The sequence below is a fragment of the Podarcis vaucheri genome (assembly GCF_965113315.1).
Source record: "Podarcis vaucheri genome assembly, chromosome: 16".
In the NCBI taxonomy this organism is placed as follows: domain Eukaryota; kingdom Metazoa; phylum Chordata; class Lepidosauria; order Squamata; family Lacertidae; genus Podarcis; species Podarcis vaucheri.
The window spans coordinates 9,077,834-9,099,521 of NC_138754.1; the positions used below are offsets into that span (position 1 = coordinate 9,077,834).

Below are 21,688 nucleotides of genomic sequence, written 5' to 3' on the forward strand. Positions count from 1 at the left end.
GGCCGCACAAACTCTGAAGGGGCACTATTTTAAGCACAAGCAGCTAATCATCCCCTGACAGCAGTCTGACAGTCTCTGTACGCTGCCTGTGCAGGAGAAAGCATCATGAGCAACCCAGCCGGAACCGGAGAGGCAGGGGTTGGAGCTGGTCCAAGCTTGGAAGAAAGGTATCAAGCTCTGGAGGTCCAACTTGCGCTGCAGACGGCGAGGCTCGAGGAGAGAAGGGCTCAGGATGCTGACAAAAAGGGGAGAACCACTCAGTTCCCCAGAAAGGTACCAGGATTGGTGCAGAAGTTTGGGGGGGACCCCAAGGATTACCATGCCTTTAGGACTGAGATGCAATATGCCCTGAATGTGCAGTTTGATGAGTTCCCTGATGAGGAATCGCGAGTTGCTTTCGTAATTGGGCATCTTGAGAAGGGGGCGCGGGACTGGGTTCGACCCCTGATGGCAACGCACAACGATATCCTAAAGGACACTATGAAATTCTTTCGTGCAATGGATATCATGTTTTCCAGCGATATTGAGGAAGGGGTGGTGCGCAGACAGCTAATGGCTTGCAAGCAGGGAAGCAGATCTGTCCGTGAGTACTGGACTGAATTTACCATGCTGATTCACAGATTGGGGTGGGATTTATCGGCAGCACCCATTCAGATGCTATTTGAAGAAGGTCTTTCTTCAGCTGTGAAAAACGAGCTGGCCAGGAGCCCCAGGGCGGTGTCTATGGATCAGCTGACCAAATCTGCGCTGACCATTGGAGCGCGCCAGGAGGCAAGAGCCTTGGAGAGGCGGGAAGGGAGAGGGGAACGTTGGAAGGAGTTACGCATTCCAGACATTCCTGAGCCAGCTTTCCCGCCGGCAGAGCCGATGGAAATCGGAACAGCCCGCGCGCGCGCAGTTTCAAAGCCCAGTGAGGGGGCGAAGAAGGAGGGAAAGGGAGCCCGGAAATGCTATCTCTGCCAACAGCCAGGCCACTTTGCCAGAGTCTGCCCCCAGAGGAAGGAATGGCAAGGGATGGTGGGAGCAGTTGAGGGGGAAGAGCAGGGAGAAACGGAGCAGGTAAAAGCCAACGCCTGGTTGCCAACGTCAGGGCACTGCAGCCAGGCCAAAGAGCAGTGAAAGTGCCCGTGCCAGAAGCTCCTCGACCTGCTCTAGTGATTGAAGTGTCGCTAGAGCTGCAAAATGGACACCCCCTAAAAATAAAGGCGCTGTTGGACTCAGGCAGCTCCTGCAATTTTATGAGCAAGGAGTTTGCTGCTGAACATCAGATACAGACTATCCCTTTAAGCAACCCCCTGCAGGTGACCACGATCGATGGCAGGGAACTGTTGGGAGGAGGAGTTAGCTTGCAGACCGTCCCAATGATAATGAGGGTGGCAAGGCACACAGAACTGATAGCGTTTAATGTGGCCACCTTGGGAGGCGCTCCCATTATTTTGGGAATGAGCTGGCTAGCCTTACATGATCCGCTGGTGGGCTGGCATCAAAGAGTGGTTTCCTTCGGTTCAGCACATTGCTTAGAACACTGCAGGGGGGAAAAGGGGTCAGCAGGGGCCCAAGCCACCCTAGCAGGGACTGAAGTAATGGGGAAGGGGAAGGTGCCACCACAGTATGCTGATCTCAGCGACGTGTTCAGCGAGAAGGAAGCTGACCAACTACCCCCGCATAGGCCCTTTGATTGCCAGATCAATTTACTCCCTGGAGCACAGCTTCCTGTAGGCAAGTTGTATGCCATGTCAGACAGGGAAATGCAGGAGTTGCGAGCGTTCATTGACAAGAACCTGAAGAGAGGCTTCATCAGAGAGTCCAAGGCAGCGGGGGGTAGCCCAGTGTTTTTTGTGGATAAAAAAAACACGGACAAGCCGAGGCTGGTATGTGACTTTCGGCGCCTAAATGCAGTGACAGAGCCGGCGGCTTTTCCTATGCCCAGGATTGATGATATTTTGACCAGGGTGCGAAAAGGAAAGATTTTTACAAAGCTGGACCTAAGGGGGGCGTACAACCTGATACGTATAAGGAAAGGGGATGAATGGAAGACCACCATGTTCACCCCTTTGGGGGCATTTGAATACCTCGTTATGCCTTTTGGATTACAAACAGGCTCCGCGTGTTTTCAAGCCTTCATGAACCACGTACTGGGGCCTTTGCTCTACAAGAATTGCGTGGCCTTCTTAGATGACGTGTTGGTGTATTCGGAGAATGAGGAGCAACATGTGAGAGACGTCAGAGAAGTGTTGAGCAGGCTGCAAGCCAACAGACTGTGGGTGAAACTGGAGAAGTGTCAGTTTCATACCAAGGAGGTGGAATTCCTGGGGTACCGCTTGTCAGACAAGGGGTTGGCCATGGACCCCGGCAAGGTTCAAGCGGTGCTGGAATGGAAAACACCCAAGACCAAGAAGGATGTGCAGAGGTTCCTAGGGTTTGGAAACTTTTATCGTAAGTTCATCCGAAACTTCGCCCACCTGACGGCGCCCATCACGGACTGTCTCAGCAGTAAAAAGAAGTTTGTTTGGACGGGGGAGGCGGAGCGAGCGTTTGAGGAACTGAAAAGGGCCTTCGCCTCTGATGAACAACTTCTACATGTGGATTTACAAAAAAAGCTGAGGGTCGAAACAGACGCTTCTGACAGAGCCATAGGGGCGGTGCTTCTTCTGCAGCCGGGGAAGGAGGGGTCAGAGTGGCGACCGTGTGCCTTCTTTTCGCGAAAGCTGAACAAATCTGAGAGGAACTACACGGTGTACGACCGGGAACTTCTTGCGATTCATGAGGCCTTCCGGAGATGGAGGCACCTGCTAATTGGTGCACAACAGAAGGTGCAAGTGTGCACGGACCATAAGAATCTAGAGTATTGGAGAACTGCGCGAGTGCTCAACCAACGGCAGTTGAGATGGGCCCAGGAGTTCTCCAAATTTAACTTTGAGATTTGTTACGTACCAGGCCCGGAGAACGTTAGGGCGGACGCTCTCTCACGCAAACCTGAATATTTGGAGGGAGAGGGTGCACCCGAAGAGACCCATGTCATTCCCGAGGACCGCTGGGTGTGTGGGGCGGCATTGGTGGGGCAAAGGGAACTGGTAGAGGGAACGGTGCAGGATGAATACGCCCAGGACAAACTCAGGGGTCTCAGGAGGGAGGGAGACAAACCCGGGGGTTTTGAGGAGAGAGATGGGGCGTTGTACTACAAGGGAGCGTTATACATACCTGAAGGGGAATTGAGGGAAAAGGTACTCAAGCAACTGCACGATAGCCCCACAGCAGGGCATTTTGGGCAACACAAAACCATGTGGCTGGTTACCAGGGAATTCTGGTGGCCCAAGGTCAGGGAAGATGTGCGGGAATATGTGAGAGGGTGTGACCGATGCCAACGAGCCAAGGGGGAGAGGCGGGCACCGGCAGGTTTATTAGAACCACTACCCACGCCGGAAAGGCCATGGGAGGCAGTGGCAATAGATTTCATGACTGATCTGCCCAGGTCCAAAGGGAAAACAGCCATCATGGTTGTGGTAGACCTGTTAACCAAGATGGCCCACTTTATAGCCTGCTCACATGCGGTCACAGCGGAAGAAACCGCTAAATTGTTTGTGGAAAATGTGTTTAGGCTGCATGGCGCCCCCTTGAGGGTGGTTTCTGACCGAGGGAAACAATTTACTTCCAGGTTCTGGAGGAAGCTCATGAGCTTATTGCATGTAGAGGTGAATTTCTCTACTGCCCGTCATCCAGAAACCAACGGGCAGGCGGAAAGAGCTAATGGTGTCCTCCAGCAATATTTGAGGTGTTATGTGAATGACAGAGAGAATGATTGGGTGGAGAAGCTGGCGTTGGCAGAATTTGCCTACAACAATGCAGAGAACGTGTCCACGGGGATGAGCCCTTTTTTGGCTAATCACGGGTGTCATCCCCGAGCCTTCCCAGGGGGGGAAGGGGAGAACTGGAGCGTTCCAGCCGCAGAACAGTTCGTTGAAGAAATGGAAGCGATCCATCGCCAGCTCCAACTTAATTTAAACAGGGCGAAGGAGGAATATAAGAGGCAGGCAGACAAAACCAGAAGGGAAGGGGAAAGCATTAGGGTGGGGGACCAGGTGTGGCTGTCCACCCAAGGGTTACCATTTAAAGGAGGTTGTAAGAAGTTAAGACCCAAAAGACTGGGCCCATTTGAAGTCACGCAACAGGTCAACCCAGTGGCTTTCAGACTCCGGTTACCGAACCACATGAAGTTGCACCCAGTGTTCCACAGGTCGTTGCTGTCACCGTATATAGGGGACAGAGAGAGGAGGGTCAATAGGGGACCAGCAATGGAGGAAAAAGAACACAGCTACCATGTAGCGGAGATTCTCGATTCCAGGTGGAAGGGAGAGCAAGTAGAGTATTTGGTAATGTGGGAAGGGGAGCCGGAGTCGGAAAACACCTGGGTCAGGGCAGAGGATGTAGATGACGAGGTTTTGATTGAAACTTTTCATCAGAGATTCCCTCGTAAACCCCAGCCAGTGGCGAGGTTCCGGAGGGAATACTTCGCCACCACCGACGAAGAAGAAGAGTTGGAGGGGTTCTCTGATTCCGAGGTGGAGGAGGATTCAGCGAGTCGGAACGAAGACCGATGGAGGGAAATGTTCGAGACGTCTGAAGATGAAGAGGATTCTTTTCGGGGTTTCAGCTCCTCACCGCCCAGAGGAGAGAGTAGGGGCGGGGGAGAAGGGGGCCCTGGAGGGGAGGTGGATGTCAGGGAACTGACATCAGAGGAAAGGGAGGTGGTCGGGCTCCCAGAGACTGGGAGAGAGTCAGCAGCTAAAGCAGGGACAAGGAGGGGGAGCGAGGGGTCTCTGGAGGAGGATCTCAGTAATGCTGAGAGAGACGCAGCAGCCCAGGCAGGAAACAGCAGGGGAGAGAAAGGGGTGAGAGACACTTCCAGCGAAAATAGCGGGGAGGTGTCAGAAGCAACTGCAGGGAGACCCATGCTTCGCCGGAAGCTGCCACGTCGTGAGTCCAGGAGACGCGTTTCCGTTAAGGAACTTCTTTGCTGGAAGCGCTTCCGCAGGCAGCCACTGTCAGACACTACTAGTGACTAGAGCAGACATGTCTGAGGAGCTCTGTCACACACAGAGGTTTGTGGGGCCGCACAAACTCTGAAGGGGCACTATTTTAAGCACAAGCAGCTAATCATCCCCTGACAATATCCTATTGCCTATTAATATCTTGCCTATTAATATCCTGGCCTATAGCACTTTTAACGCTGTACTGTTTTTAACACTTGATTGGGAGCCACCCAGAGTGGCTGGGAAAACTCAGCCAGACGGGCAGGATATAAGTAATAAATTATTATTATTATATTATCATTTCCCCACTCGTGATTCCAAGGAGCAGAGGTTCAGAGCCCTGATGGGTTGGACTTAATAAAGGCCCAATCAGTTCAGCATCCTTCTCTCACGGCGGCTAACCGGATGCCTCAATAGGAAACCTTCAAACAGGACCTGAGCACACTGGCAACTCTCCATCATTGGCTCTTGTGGCAGAGAGTTCCATAGTTCAGCCATGCGCTGTGAGAATCTGAACATTTGTCCCTATTGAAATTCATTTTGCTAGCTTGCACCTGGTTTTCCATCCCTGTGTGTGACAGCTGCATATTCATGAACTAGACCACCCTCAGGGTCCCTTCTAGCCCTACGATTCTATGATTTCTGTATACAGTGGACGCTTGGGTTGAGAACGTGATTCGTGTGGGGTGCACGTTCGCAACCCGCAGCGTTCACAACCCGCAGCAGTGCGTCTGCGCACGCGCGGCTTGCGATTCGGCACTTCTGCACATGCGCAAAGTGCGATTTAGTGCTTCTGCACATGCACGGCTGCCGAAACCCGGAAGTAACCTGTTCCAGTACTTCCAGGTTTCGGCGGCCCGTAACCCAAAAACGCGCAACCTGAAGCGTCTGTAACCCGAGGTATTACTCTACAGTGGTGCCTCGCAAGACGAAAAGAATCCGTTCTGTGATTCTCTTCGTCTAGCGGTTTTTTCGTCTTGCAAAGCAAGCCCATTGACGGATTAGCAGATTAGCGCTATTAGCGGTTTTTAGCGGCTTATCTGCTGATCGGATCAGCTGATAAGCGGCTTAGCGGCTTAGAAAAAGGGTGGGGGGAGGGGAAAAAACCAGCAGGAACTCGCAAGACATTGTCGTCTTGCGAAGCAAGCCCATAGGAAATTCGTTTTGCGAAGCACCTCCAAAATGGAAAACTCTTTCGACTAGCGTGTTTTCCGTCTTGCGAGGCATTCATCTTGCGGGGCACCACTGTATTTGGTTCAGCTCAGGGAAGAGAGGATAAACCACTCTGGAGAAATAACCTGACGACCATTTTTTCCCTCTTCTTTCCTCATTATTTCCACCCCCAGCTGTGTCTCCCAATACGATTCTGGTTCAGCCAGGGATGAACGTCACCCTGCCCTGCCTGGAGGGGGAGCTAGAGAACATCACTCAGGTGCACTGGATGTTCAATGGAAGGAACCTGAGCGCATCCACCGGCAGGCAGGTGATCCCCGGACCCAGCCTCTTCCTGCCGTCGGTGTATTTCAGTGACTCCGGCCGCTACGCTTGCTACACCGACAGCCACCGACTCCTTTGCTCCCTGCGCCTGATGGTAGAAGGTGAGGGAGACACTTTTACTGCCCTCCCTCTTCCTTGGAATGGATTTCCCAGGGCCTGAGCCAGGACAGGGGGATCTCAGGCCCAATGTGGCCCACCAAACCTCTCCACTTGGCCCTCGGGATTCCTCGTGACCACGCCCCCTCTCTCCAGAGCACGCCCCCTCCTCCGCCCCTCCCCCATTGCACCCTCCTCGGGCAACGGTATAATCACTTGTTATTCGTGTTCTGTTCGCCTGGGAAGGATGGGAGATGCTTCCTGGTGTGGCTCGGATGTTTTAGGGGATATATGATTTGTTAACTAATGATAATGATAATAATAAATAGCGCAACATAACAAAGAGAAATAAAATAAGAACCAGACATTTAAACCGTAAAACGCCACAGCCTGGAAAGAGAATTACAGAGATACAGCATAACTCCAAAGGGATAAGAAAGTGTGTGTGTGTGTGTGTGTGTGTGTGTGTGTGTGTGTGTGTGTAATTTACAGATAAATTGCAAACAGAAAGAAACATTGGCAGGATTATTGTAATAACCTGCAGTTTCATAAGAGTGGATCATTTAATTCAAAGTAGGTAATTAAACGAGCAAATTAAATTAATTTGGATATGCAGGAGATATTTTAAAAATAAATTTAAGGAACTGCAGAAAGAAGGGGAAGGAAGTCAAACACTGCAATGTTAAAATGATTGTAAAATTAATGAAATGTATAAATTTGAAAAGTATAAATAGAAGCTTTTTTTTTTTTAATGGACTCTTCCAAAGATTCAATTTCCATATAATAATTATATCTTATATTATATATAAACAAATAAGAAAATATGTATTATGCTTTTATATTTGTTGGAAGCTGTCCAGAGTGGCTGGGGCAACCCAGTTGGATGGGCAGGGTATTAATAATAATAATAATGATAATAATGATAATAATAATAATAATAATTTTAAAAGTGTTCTCTACCTGTGAGTTTCATCATTATAGAGAATAAAGCTGCTATATAGACAAATTGGGACCCCAGCTGCAAAAGCTGAGGCTGCTGAACACACTCTTGGGCTGGGGTATTATAGAATCATAAAATTGCAGAATCGAAAGGGACCCTGAGGGTCATCTAGACCCACCCCGTGCGGCTAAAGCATCCCTGACGGGTGGCCATCCAACCTCTGCTTGAAAAATCTCTGATGAAGGAGAATCTGCAGCCGTTTTTGACCGTTCCCCCCCCCTTTTTATTGATACACTTTATTTCATCTCTTTATCTTGGATCTTACTGTAATTCATGTGCAAATTGTTGGGCTGCACACTTTTTGATGGTTGGTTTGTTCTTTAGGAATGCTTTTGTCATTTTGTAAAAATAAAAAATAAATCCCATAGGTTAAGCAGCCTTGCGCATGGTTTTAGCTTTGAGAAGGTGGCGCATGCAAGTGAAATGAGGAACGAAACAAGTCAGACCTTTGCATATACAGAGGGAATCCGGTGAACTTTGTTAAACTGAACTACCGTATTTTTTGCACCATAACACTCACTTTTTTCCTCCTAGAAAGTAAGGGGGAATGTCTGTGCGTGTTATGGAGCGAATGCCTATGGGTGGCGGGGGGGATCTGCTGCCGTCGTGAGCAGAGGATCCATGGTTCCCCTTCCTTCCCTCCTCTGTGGTTACAAAGCATAATGATTAAAATGGATCCACATGGATCCTCAGGATTTTTTGCATTGGGCTACTCCAAACTCACTGTCAGATCACATGTCTGTGGCCACAGCATGAACCACAAAAATCATATATCCACTATTTTGTTTAGAATATTTTTTTCTTGTTTTCCTTGCGTGTTATGGTCAGGTGCGTGTTATAGAGCAAAAAATACGGTAACTAGCCAGCACTGGAGTTCCTGAGCATATGCGGAAGGCTGCCTATCCTGCCCCCATGTAACAGTCTCTTCCCCCTTTTCAGAACCGCCAGAGGCACCAAACTTCACTTGCTTCCGAAAGAGCTTAGCCAAGGACATTTTCTGTGAGTGGAAGACGCCTCGTGGGATGTCCACCCACACCAAAGCCAGGATGTGGGTGCAGAAAAAGTGAGTGGAGGCTGGGAAAACCATGGGAGCGGATATGATATGAGGGATGTCGGGGTTGTTGGGTTAGCAATGGGCAACCCTGTCATTCCCATCCCGATCGTGAGTTCGCTTTTCTATATTTCCACATCGGTTTGCGCTGATAAGTAATTCCTGATGGGAATTTTTCGGTATTCCAATGCTAATTTACCCTACTAGATATCAGCAGAGAGACTGTGTGATGTTAACATATGAGAGTGCTGGAGGTGAAATAGTTAAACAGGTTACCCAATCAGAACCCAGGGGGGTGGAGTCAGAGGGACTATAAAACCAGCTCAGGGAGGCGTTTGTTGGGAGTTGGGTGGTTGGTTGGTTGGTTGGTTGGAGTGGGAGTGAATTGGGATAGAGTCTGTGGGTAGGTTGAGTTAGTGTAGCGAAATAAGCTGAGTCAGGAACAGTTAGGGGCTAGGAAGACAAGCAAATATCTGAGAGGTGGTTTAGTGAGTGAGAGCAGGTAGCGGAAGTTATAGGTCTGGATAGGCACCCCATGATTGCAATGGACCGATACCGTTTATGAAACCACACGCTTGTTAAACTGCAATAAATAAACAGAAGTTTATGTTCCATTTTAACCCTGACTGGACTCAGTATTGTCCCAGGCAGGGCCTGGGTGGTGGCAGCGAGAAATAAAGTGGTGGCACAGGGATCAATAGACGGTGAAACGTCCGGGGACCCTGTGTGATCGCCACAGACTGCCTCATCTATCACCTAGAAGATAGAATCATAGAATTTGTTAAAAGAAAAAAAACTGCTCCTTTTTCCTTATGGGGTATCCAAGAGCCCGTATAGAGGCTTTAAGTGGGTTCCCTATCGGTAGGAGAAAATAACAGAGGCTGACCAGAGTATACTGAGAAGCAAAGTGGCTAGTAAGCCTGATCTTTATTCAACTGTTGCAACAGGGTCCCCACTCACCACACGCAGGAGGGAGGAGAAACCAAGAACAATGGTGCGCAAGCTCTTATACAGACTTATGAAATTGCCCACCCTGTAGCTGAGGACCACCCCCCAAAAAAAATCATACATACCGTATTTTGCGCCCCATAGGACGCTCCAGCCCATAGGACGCACCTAGTTTTTTGGGGGGGGAAATAAAGAAAAAAAATTATTCCCCCCCCCCCCCAGGTGCGGGGCTGGAAGAACCAGGTCGGGGAACAGTGGGAAGGCACGCTCTGCCTCCCCGCTGTCCCCCGAGCTTGTGGGGCTGGCGATGGGGAGAAGTGTGCTGATCCCGGGACTGCAGGCAGCTCTGCGCTGCCATCTGGAGCGGGGCGGGACTTAGCGCCCCGCTCCCGGTGGCCGCACAGAGCTGCGCTGATCCCGGGATCAGCGCACTTCTCCCCATCGCCAGCCCCACAAGCTCGGGGGACAGCGGAGAGGCAGAGCGCTGATCCCGGGTACATTTGCTCAGTTTTGGAATCAAAATGGCTTCAGGTCGGTCTTCCTGTGCTGATCTATGTACGTGCGGTTATGAAGATTGCCATATATCTAAGATCTCAAAATTCCTATCACACTTTCCCCCCATGTCCCCTAGTTTCGTCGGGGTGAACCGCGTCGAGCAGCCCTGCCGCTATTACACCAAGTCCCGGAAGTTCTCTTGCCGCATCGAAGGAATCGCTGATGATGTGCACATCCTGAAGGTGTCCGTCTGCATCTTCAACCTGGCGGGAGCCCTGAGCAGCCACAGTTTCATCAGCACCGAAAATCTGTGTGAGTAGCAGCACCTTTACTCTGAATGGGGGCCGGTATGCCATGTGCCAGGGCGCATGTTGTGCTGGAGCTGGAGCGAATCTGCCTGCCCCCGACTCTCCTCCCTGCACATTTTTGATGCTTGCAAATTCTCCCAAATATTCTTGGATGCATGAGACTCTTGATCTCAGTGCTGTGCTTTTGAGCTCCACATGGGGCAAAAAATGGTGCTTTCCACCAATTCCATAATTCTATAAAGTATAGAATCAGGACTGGGGGAGCATCAGTCTGCGGCCCCCCAGATCTCTCCATTTGGCCCTCGGAATCCTTCCCGAGCCCCTGGTCATTCCCCTCATGTGCCGTGAATGGTTTAATACAGCTGGGAAGTGACCGTGAACTCTTATCATCTTCCTTCCCATTGATGGTCAACAGAGAGAGGTTTTTCTCACTCTCTCATAACATCTGAATTTGTGAGCATCCAATGAAGCTGAGGGACGCGGGTGGGGCTGTGGGTTAAACCACAGAGCCTAGGGCTTGCCAGTCAGAAGGTCGGCAGTTCGAATCCCCACGACAGGGTGAGCTCCCGTTGCTCGGTCCCTGCTCCTGCCAACCTAGCAGTTCGAAAGCACATCAAAGTGCAAGTAGATAAATAGGTACCGCTCCGGTGGGAAGGTAAACGGCGTTTCCGTGCACTGCTCTGGTTCGCCAGAAGCGGCTTAGTCCTGCTGGCCACATGACCCAGAAGCTGTACGCCGGCTCCCTCGGCCAATAAAGCGAGATGAGCGCCACAACTCCAGAGTCGGCCACGACTGGACCTAATGGTCAGGGGTCCCTTTACCTTTTTAATGAAGCTGAAGGTCAGGAGATTCGGGAAAGGTAAAAGAGAGTCCTTCTTCACGCAGTGCATAGTTACACTGCGTAACTCCCAGCTGCAGGGGACAACGATAGCCACCAACCCAGATGGTTTTAAAAGAGGATGAGACAAAGTCATGCAGGAGGCGGCTGTCTTGCGCATGAGTGTGTGTAGAGTCTAGCCTATGGGACAGAAGTAAAATTTACATATCGCTCCTCCCATTTTGCTTCTGGCCCTGTGCATCACAGGCATGCGGCCGTTGGAAGCTTGCCAGGAGGGACTGTGGCCCTCAGAATTCAAAGAAACCATTGCTTAAAATGCTTGCTGAAAGATCCCTTCGGGTTGTATGTTTTGTTTTTATTTTAAACGAGAAGTTTATTTAAACAACAAGACGCTTTACTTGTAGGGAAAACTACCCAAAATCCAATTTTTGTTTAGAGTAATTTACCCCTACTTAAAGACCGATTGCTCTGCATGTAACAGCTACGTACAAAAAAGTTATAAAATCATCCTTGGTTGTGCAGAGATAAAAGAAAACCATTGAAATTATCGAATTAAATAAGGTATGCAAGGTTTTTGTTTTTCTACAATGAGAGCAAAATAACTTACTGGACTATAAAGATAAAAGTTAGAGGAGCATGCCATGGAGGAATGGGGCATTTTCACAGACCAGTTTGCTTTTACCACCCCATCTCCATATGATGTTGATCAAAATATACCATTGGCTATTTAGTTTAAAAAATATGTGCATGTCTGTGCACATACACCAGTTATGTTATGTACAATAGAAGGAATAGGAAAAGAAATCAAAGAGAGAAAGCTATACTGCAGTAGTCAAGATGTGAATGAACCAAGTCTCGTTTTTCTAATTATGAATGTGTTGTCTGTGGGAAAGGGAGTTTGGTTCTCTTTGGATACTCTGGTCCAGCATGAATCCAGCACAAATGCTCCATTATTGCATCGATGACATGTTGCAGAAAACAGTCGAGAGTGTGTGTGTGTGTGTGAGAGAGAGAGAGAGAGAGAGAGAGACTTTCCTTTCTCCTTTTTTAAACCTGATTATCATCATCAATCTTTATTAGGGTCCAGAGACCCAACAAATCATTACAAAGCAATATACAATTCATACAGCCTACCTCCAGGTTAAACAAGCATTTTGTTCAGAATATAGGGATTATTTGTTCTTGCAACCACCGATGAAAACTTTGCTACTGCTAATGTTCTAGCTACAGGGGTCTGCAACCTTTAAGACAAAAAGAGCCACTTGGACCCGTTTCCGAAAAAACAACAACAACTGGGAGCCGCAAAAACATTGCAACATTTAAAACAAATATAACACTACATATATTGTTTCTGGCCTTAATGCTATATATACAGGATCGTGCAGTCAGCTGTCAATCTCAAGAAAAAAGGACAAATTAATAGCTAATTAAAATATTTAATTTACAACCAGGTAACCAGGTTAATGGGACTTTTGCTCCTGAACCTCAGTGCTCAGTGTCTGCACATCAGGGCTGTAAGACGTCACCTTCATTTTCACACAGGCTTGCAAGCTGTCATCTGTGAGGCGTGATCGGTGCTTGTTTTTAATATAGTTCATGTTGGAGAAGACCTGCTCACATACATATGTGGAAGAGACCACAAGGGCCATCGAGTCCAACCCCCTGCCAAGCAGGAAACACCATCAAAGCACTCCTGACATATGGTTGTCAAGCCTCTGCTTAAAGACCTCCAAAGAAGGAGACTCCACCACACTCCTTGGCAGCAATTCACCAAACTTTCACCTGCTTAAGTTTAAAAAGGGGCTTCAAGCAACTAAAAAGGGGCTTCAGGCAACTAACTCCACGCGGAATTCCACGCGACCGCGACTGCATAATCAATGCCACAAAATGCCAAAGAAAATTAACCAGGGCCCCAGTGAACCATAAATCATAATCAGTGCCTGATGTAAATAATAATTAATAATGAGGGCCCAATGTCATCCTCGTCATTATAAAAATAATCCCTCTCTTCGTGCCGCCCAGCCTCCCAAGAAAAAAACCCCACTTCAAACGGTCACAAAGCACAAATTCCACGCGACCGCGATTTGCTATGCCCAATAATCAATGCCCCAAAATGCCATAGAAAATTAATCAGGGCCCCAGTGTACCATAAATCATAATCAGTGCCTGATGTAAATAATAATTAATAATGAGGCATTTGTCATTATAAAAATACCGTATTTTTCGCCCCATAGGACGCTCAGTCCCATAGGACGCACCTAGTTTTTTTGGGGGGAAATAAAGGGGAAAAAATTTCCCTTTATTTCCCCCCCAAAAGCAGGTCGGGGAAACCGAACCAGGTCGAGGAACAGCGGGATGGCGGCGCTTCGCCTCCCTGCTGTCCCCCGAGCTTGTGGGGCTGGCCGATGCCTGTGGGGCGGCAGGCTGCTATCCGCAGCGTGGGGAGCCTTGCCGGGAAGTCCGGCAAGGCTCCCCACGCTGCGGATGTCTGCCTGGCGAGGGGGGCGCTCTTCTTTACGGCGCCCCGCCCGCCGGGCGGCAGGCTGCTCACCTCCGCCCCTCGCCTCCGCCCCTCGCCACCGCCCCGGAGCCGCAGCAAAGGCTTTAAAGAGCCGCATGCGGCTCTGGAGCCGCAGGTTGCCGACCCCCGTTCTAGCATTTGTCCGGTCTTCCAATAGGAATCTGACATAGTGAGCCTCTGATTTTCCTGGGAAAGGTACCAGCAAGGGTAGTATCAGTTTTTTTAAACCTTTCTGGCTGATCTCTCCCCCCCCCGCCCCACAGTGAAGCCAGACCCACCAGTCGACGTGGAGGTGAGGAACGTGGAGCTGCACCCCCGCAAACTGTTTGTGACCTGGCGCAAACCCCCCTCTTGGGGTTCCTCCTTCTTCCGCCTGCAGTTCGAGATCCGCTACCGGGTGGAAGCCTCAACAGCGTACAACAAGGTCTGCCCTTACTTTTGATTTTGGGATTAGGAGAGGGCAGGCATTCTCTGAACCTGTACAAGTTGCAGTCCTCGATTTCAGGACGCAGAAATAATTGGCGTCCCCACCTTACTTCCTGTATGCCTCTTGGCTGCATTTTTCGTTAGACCAGAGGCGAGGAAACCTGTGGTCGGCTGGGCGTTGTTGGGACTACAGTTCCCATCATCCCCTGCCAGCATGGCCAATGATCAGGATGATTGGATTTGTAGTCCAGCGACATCTGGAGGGTCGCAGGCTCCCCATCCCTGTCCTGGACACATATCCCAACCAATCAGGGACCACATATTTAATGCACTTTAATGGAGCGACGCTGGGGAGCCTGTGGTCCTTCAGATGTTGTCAGACTACAACTCCCATCAGCCCCAGCCAACCAGGCCACTGCTTAGAGATGATGGGAGTTGTGGCATCTGGAAGGTTCTCCACTAGGCTATGCTGATTTGCAGTGGCAAACCCCCGGGCTTTGAAGAACCATCCCCAGCTCTCCCTCGAGAGCCTGTTGCATGCAGCACACCTGCTGTACAACTGAGCTCTGGTCCTTCCCCCTACATATCAAGTTTCCAGTCCTCATGCTACCATACTGAAGATCTGGCTTCCGCAGACTCTGGGTCCGCCTAGCTCAGCATTGCCTACACGGACTGGCAGCAGCTCTCCAGGGTTTTAGGAAAGACGTCTCTCCCAGACTCACCTGGCGGTGCTGCCGCAGATTAAACCTGGCACTTTTTGCATGCCAGGCCACTGAGCTGTGCCCCTTTCTCTTTCTCTCGGCTACAGATTCACCTTCAGGACGAATACACTACCTACACCATCTCTGACGTGATGCCAGGTGCCCGCCATGTCATCCAGGTGCGGGCCCGGGAAGAATTCAACCAAGGGATCTGGAGCGAATGGAGCCGGGAGAGCTTTGGAGTGCCCTGGACAGGTTGGCAGTGCCCTTTGCGTTGCCCCTCCTGTGCCCTTCCTTATATGGCAGGTTTGTGGGAATGTTGTGGATAGTAGGAGAGGATATACAGTCATACCTCATGTTACGTTTGCTTCAGGTTGTGCGTTTTCAGGTTGTGTCCCGCAGCGACCCAGAAGTACCAGAAAGGATTACTTCTGGGATTCACCGCTCGCACATGCGCAGACGCGCAAAATGACGTCACACGCATGTGCAGAAGCGGCAAATTGCCACCCGCACGTGCACAGACACAGGTTGCATTCTTTTCAGGTTACGAACGGGCCTCTGGAACAGATCTCATTCGCAACCAGAGATACCACTGTATTGACTAAGTACAGTGGTGCCCCGCAAGACGAATGCCTCGCAAGACGGAAAACTCACTAGACGAAAGAGTTTTCCGTTTTGGAGGTGCTTCGCAAAACGAATTTCCTATGGGCTTGCTTCACAAGATGACAATGTCTTGCGAGTTCCTGCTGGTTTTTCCCCCTCCCCCCCTTTTCTAAGCCGCTAAGCCGCTTATCAGCTGATCCGATCAGCAGATAAGCCACTAAAAGCCGCTAATAGCGCTAATTCGCTAATCCTTCAATAAGCTTGCTTCGCAAGACGAAAAAACCGCTAGACGAAGAGAATCACAGAACGGATTCTTTTCGTCTTGCGAGGCAGCACTGTATTGTTCTTCCTCGCTCACGCTAGTGAGCTGGTAGCAGAGTATATTCCCCTGTATATTGCAAGAAGCTAGTTGGTAGATTTGTTTGAATCTCTTGAGATAAGCAATCCAGTCTGGCTTTTCCAGAATCCAGACTGGATTTGTTCCTGGTAAATCCCCTTTGTTCCCTCTTTAAAAAAATAAAGACGCAAAAGTCTTCTATTAAGAAAACAGGAAGTTTACTTACATTCAGTTCACAGTATGATCCTGAAGGCAGGCTTTAGCTTGTAGTTGCAGAAGAGAGTGTGGGTTCATCCCGATACGATACGATATCTTTATTGTCATCGTCCCATACAGAACAATGAAATTGAAAAATCTACTAAGACATTCAAAAACCCCTAAAAACTCTGAAACCCCATTTTAAAATACAATATACTATAGAGACTCCTTATACTGTGTTTAGAACCAGAATTGCATTTGGGTAGAAACTGTTTCTCAGGCGGCTAGTCCTGGTCTTTATAACCCTGTGCCTTCTTCCAGAAGGCAGAAGCTGAAAGAGATATTTCTAGGGTGTGTACTATCCTGCACTATCTCTGCCGCTTTCTTATGGCACCTGACAGCATAGATTTGATCCAAGGCGGGAAGAGTGCACCCAATTATTCTCTCTGCAGTCTTTACAACCCTGGACAGTATTGTTTTTCCCCTGACTGTGCAGCTCCCAAACCACACACACAGACCATAAGTTAATACACTCTCCACAGTACAATGGTAAAATGCCATCAACCATATGGGACGGAGCCCATGTGCTGCTGGCTAAGAGCTAGCAGACAGCAAAAACATCAAGATGGAATGAGGCGAAAAGGCGAAAGGAGAAGGGAAGATGGCTGCATGACTAGGCCTTTATAGGGTCTCCCAGGATCACGCCCATCTACCTGGTCACACGCAGGGGGAGGGTGTTCCAAACAGGTGTGGCAGGAAGTCCTCCTGGCTGCAGTAACATCACCCTGTGTGTCCACTCTGGGCAAACAGGAAATATTGTACTTGACTGCTTTCTGTGATGTTACATCCCACAAGGGTCGCCATTTTGCAACCTGCCAAGGAGCAGAACGAGGGGTTAGCTAGGTCAGGACTGCCTCGTCTGTAGTCTGTAGGGCTCCTAACAGTCCTCTAATTCAGCCGCAGAACATCAGCTTTGCATGCCAAAGCTCCAAAGAGCCACTGCGGGTCAGTGTAGGCAATACTAGGCTAGAAGAAACAATGGTCTAATGGAAGTTGGAGTCTGTTTGGAGGGCCACGGGCTCCCCTTCCCTGCTTTACGCCTCTGTTAAGTGCATTTAACATGTGATCCCTGATTGTTTGGGACATGCGTCTAATATCAGTTGTATGGAAGCTGGCTGTGGTTCCTGAGGAGTTGAGGGAAATGGATTTTGGACCTGCAAAGTGGTACTCTTGTAAAATATATACAGTATATATGGGGTGAGCAGAACACATACACAAGCCTGAGTCACTGATACCTAGGCTCTGAGGAGATAGACTTGTGGGTCTAGCTTCAAGATAGATTTTTGTCCCTGCAGCCCAACAAAGCATCTCTCTCTCTCTCTCTCTCTCTCTCTCTCTCTCTCTCTCCGTGCCTCGCCCCCAGATCTATTTTTTATTCAATCCCTTCTTTTTCTCCTTGGCATTTCAGAAACCAAGGACGGCGACTCAGAAACCACGCTGGTCCCCTCAGAGGTAAATAATTCCCACGAGAAGCAGGGCCTTTTGGGTGGTGGCTCCAGAGCGCTGGAACGCCCTCCCTGCAAGCGGTCCATATATACCCCGCTCCAGTCTCTGATGTAATTTCAAAAACAAGCAAAGAGTTCCTGCGCTTCCACTGTCTGTTGGGGGCGGTTCGTAAAATCCTAACATTGGAGGGAGGGGACTTCTAGATCACTTACCATCAATGTGTTTTCCCTAAAATTCAACCCAAATCTACCCACCTGTCACTGAAGTTCAGGTGTGGCCCTCCAGATGTGGGTGGACCAGGAGCTCTCACCAACCCCAGTCAGTGGGGTCAGGGTTGGGGGGAGAATGGATAATCTGTTCATTTTGGTTTCTCAACTTTCCAAAGTTAGGCCCTGTAGCAGTACCACACCACTTGAAGCAGTTATGGCTTTCACCCAAAGAATTCTGGGAGCTGTAGTTCATTAGGGGTGCAGAGAGTTGTTAGGAAACCCCCACACTATTCCCCTCCTAGGGCTACAATTTATTTTATTTATTCTTTTATTTTAAATGGAGAGATACAGCTATTCAGAGTTGGCTGCACTCAGCCTGTTATGTACTGAGTTGAATAGGATCCAAAAGGCAGCAGTCTGATTGGTCCTAGAACAATAGTATTCAGAATGCAGCAGTCTGATTGGTCCACAGGAGCCACCCAATCCCGCTCCAGGTGGAAGTAAATCCACAACCAGATTGGCCTACAGGTGAATCCCAGAATTAGCCAATCACGTGGGGCCCATTGTGTAAATAATGTACATAAAGCAGACATTCTGGGGGAACTTCCATTCTTCCTCACCTCTATGAGCTGAATAAAGAGCATGAAATCCACTCTCGACTCTGAGTATATTTCACAGCCCTTTTCTTTTTTGCTCTCTCTTGCAGGTTGATCCTTTTGCCACCACCGTTAAGCCCAAGTGCACTTCTGAGCATCCTGTTGTCATGAGCAAGCCGACAGGTAAGTGTGCCTCCTCTCGTGGCCTTGCTTGCAGAAAGATGGCTTTTTATACATGCCAAGGGCTGCAAAAAATACGGGGACATCGCCCGGGCGAAAGGCTGGGGGTGATGGGAGCAAGGATCTTTGGAGGCATTGTGGGAAATGAAGAGGGTGGCCTGACCTAACTGTGTTCCCTGATTGTTTGTCCATTCTAGTGGAAAATGCTGCCTCTACGCCTCTGTACTTGTTCCTCATCATGGCTGTAAGCGTGACTGGAATTGTTGGCATCTTGGTCGTTGGAGTCATTCTCCGGTGAGGAAGACCACCTAATTTTCGGGAGTTGGGGGGAGGGATGTTGATTACTGGGAGCGGTGAATCCACGAAACCTTGGTCTTGGAAGATGTTTAGTAGGGCCAGTTCTGGGGTGATTTCTAATACCTGCTTAGTTATTTTACATATTTCTCGTATGGCTGTTGTCCAGAATAGTTGGATTTTGGGGCATTCCCACCACATGTTATTTATTTATTTATTTATTTATTTATTTATTTATTTATTTATTTCTCCCCCCCCCCAAAAAAAAAACCACCAATGTCCTTTCTGTTGGGGATAATTCAGACTGAAATTCCCAGGTGTCAAAAACGGTTGTTTATGTCTGCCACTACTGCAGCCCATATTTTGTTAGCCCCCAAATGGAAAACGAGCGAGGTCCCAACCAAAGAAGAATGGCAACTTAAACTGAAGGAATATGCGCAGCTTGCGGACTTAACATATAGAATAAGAGAACAAGAAGAACATAGGTTTAAAGAAGAATGGGAAACGTTTATTGAATACATGGGGGGAAATTGTGTAGACTTGAAAATGTTGGCAGCATTAAGATAAATTCAGCAGTGTAAATGAGTTTTGATGGATGCCATAATCAATGGAATACTGAATGGTTTAGTTTATGTAAAAGATGCCGGGATTTACGATATGCAGAAATGAACCATGGAAAGAGAAGAAAGGAAGTCATTGAGGGTGTATAAATGCATTTAAATGTATAAGTCTTAAGGGTCTTAAATGTATAAGTCTTAAGGGTGTATAAATGCATTTAAAGCCATCCAGGCCTCCCATGGATGTGATGGTAGAAATGTGATCTCAAAGCCTGCCATTTTTTTTTTTTTTTTGTTCCAGGTATGGGAAAAAATGGGGGACGTCACCTTGTGGAGAAGAGAAACCCAGGACTGCCCCACCACACTCCCTGACCCTCATGGCTCCTGAGCCTCCTCTGAGTTCATCTCCTCTCCTCTCCCCTCCCGCCTCGCCCTTCAGCGAAAGCTCTGTCGACACCCCGAGCATCCCGGAGAACAGCCCCTACGATGTTTCAAATGCGGACTATTTCCTGATGCCGTAGTAGCCGACAGACGTTGGATTTAGGGAGGTTATTGGGTGCCGCAGCGTCCCCAGATGTGGGCACCGTACGTACCTGAAGGATGTGGAGAGCCAAGGAACCTGGGACATCGTTGAGAGTCCCTTGGGTCATACCAACATCAGGTAGCGCTGACGTCAACACCCACGCTGCTGAGATCTAGGGAAGGTGTCTGCTCTTCTGTCTGGAGTCAGGCCGCTCCGAAGATGCTCCACGTTCAGGATTTTGTTCGCCGCTCAAGCTCATCAGGAAGAGCTCAAGTGTCCTTGAAGCCAAAGATGGTGGTTGCAGATATGGCAAGTCCCTGCTTGGGCTCTATGATGGGAATGCGCACGGCCGCAAGGTTTCTTCCGGCCCACTGCCGGAGAAAACGGTTGGAGGCACCGACAACAAATTGTCCCTACATTTTGGAAGTTCTTTCCAGGAAGCGTCTTTCCTCCTGGATTCATTAAGTCAGGGAGGTAACTGTCTGTCGTCGTCGGAGCTGTCAGCCCTGAAGCGGCAGATGATGGAGGAAGTGGTTTTGGGTACCACTTTGAGCAATCGTTGGCCCTTTTCTACATGCCAAGGAAGGGCATCCGGGCCAGATTCCAGGGCTGGCCCAGGACGTTTTGTGACCTGGTTCAAAGGCGAGCCAGACTGTTGCTCCATCTGGCTCAGTATTGTCTACACTGACTGGCAGCAGCTCTCCAGGGTTTCAGACAGGGAGTCTCTCCAAGCCTAGGGAAGCAAAGGACTGGGCCAGGGGGCTTTTGCACGCAAAGCTGAGCCATGGGACAAGGTACCGTTTCGTGGCCTTCCCTGATTTCACGCAAAGGAACTGATCTGTCTGGCAACTCTTTCCTGGTTGAAGGGGGCAGAAGACAGGTAGTCCTCTGGGGATTTGGTGCTGCTTCCTGCCCACCAGGAAACTCACCCCCAAGGCAGCCACCTAACCCCACCTTATGGCTGGGCCGGTGCAGTCAGAGTCCTATGATGTATTGGAAAGAGCGGGTGCAAAACTGCCTTTTAGCTGAGCCAGACTGTCGGTTCCAGAATTGTCCTTCTCACCGCCCTACCACGGGAAAGGTTTCGGACTGAACAACAGGAGCTCCCCCAAGGCCGAGTCCACCATCCTGTTCTGTCAAAGGCCAGCCAACTGTGTCAATGGGAAGCCCGAAAAAGGACCTGGGCACAACAGCAAACTTCCTCCATCACAGAAAGCATGTGTGCGGTCCCTGAGTCGTGGGTGCAACGCACAAGGCTGTGCCGCTGGTCTTGCACAGGAAAAAACATGGCCCCAATCTGGCCGGGGGCAAGAGAGATTTGGCCTTTCGAAATCGAGGGGCTTTGTTACCCACAGTCCCTGCCGTGCATCAAAAGAGGGAAGGGAGGACTCTTTCCGCAGTGTAAACAAGTCTCCAACTCATTGCCTCCAACGGGGAACTTTGCTGCTCTGGGATGTTACAAAACCCAGTGTCTTTTTTTTTTTCCTTTTCCTGCCGCAGAACAACAGAACTGATATTTACTTTTTTCTTCTAAAGTTCACAGCGTCAGACTATTTTTTTTGCTGTTAGCTGCTTTCTCTGCTTGCTTGGGTGAAAGGTGTCCCTGTGTCTCAGATGTCGCCCACGTAGGAGACTGTGATGAATCTAGGGGTTATGGGGAGGCAAAACGCCGGAGGTGATTCTGGCCAAGGAAGCTCTGCCAAAGAGCCCTTAAGATTCGTTCATGTTCGTTTCCCCAACATCCTGCCCCCCAGGCAGATTTTTCGGCCTGAGG

General features: G+C 49.4%; 1 protein-coding gene across 1 annotated transcript in view; it reads left to right on the plus strand.

Moving 5' to 3' along the window:
* Positions 1 to 21,449, plus strand: part of IL6R (interleukin 6 receptor) — a 29,870-nt gene extending 8,421 nt beyond the window's left edge. Inside the window, exons 2-10 of the mRNA XM_082202326.1 lie at positions 6,377 to 6,628; positions 8,563 to 8,686; positions 10,254 to 10,429; positions 14,048 to 14,208; positions 15,019 to 15,166; positions 17,518 to 17,561; positions 18,471 to 18,543; positions 18,738 to 18,834; positions 19,693 to 21,449. Coding sequence (XP_082058452.1) covers positions 6,377 to 6,628; positions 8,563 to 8,686; positions 10,254 to 10,429; positions 14,048 to 14,208; positions 15,019 to 15,166; positions 17,518 to 17,561; positions 18,471 to 18,543; positions 18,738 to 18,834; positions 19,693 to 19,912 — 1,295 coding nt within the window. The 3' untranslated portion in view covers positions 19,913 to 21,449. The remainder of the gene's footprint in view (positions 1 to 6,376; positions 6,629 to 8,562; positions 8,687 to 10,253; positions 10,430 to 14,047; positions 14,209 to 15,018; positions 15,167 to 17,517; positions 17,562 to 18,470; positions 18,544 to 18,737; positions 18,835 to 19,692) is intronic.
* The last annotated feature ends 239 nt before the right edge of the window (positions 21,450 to 21,688 follow it).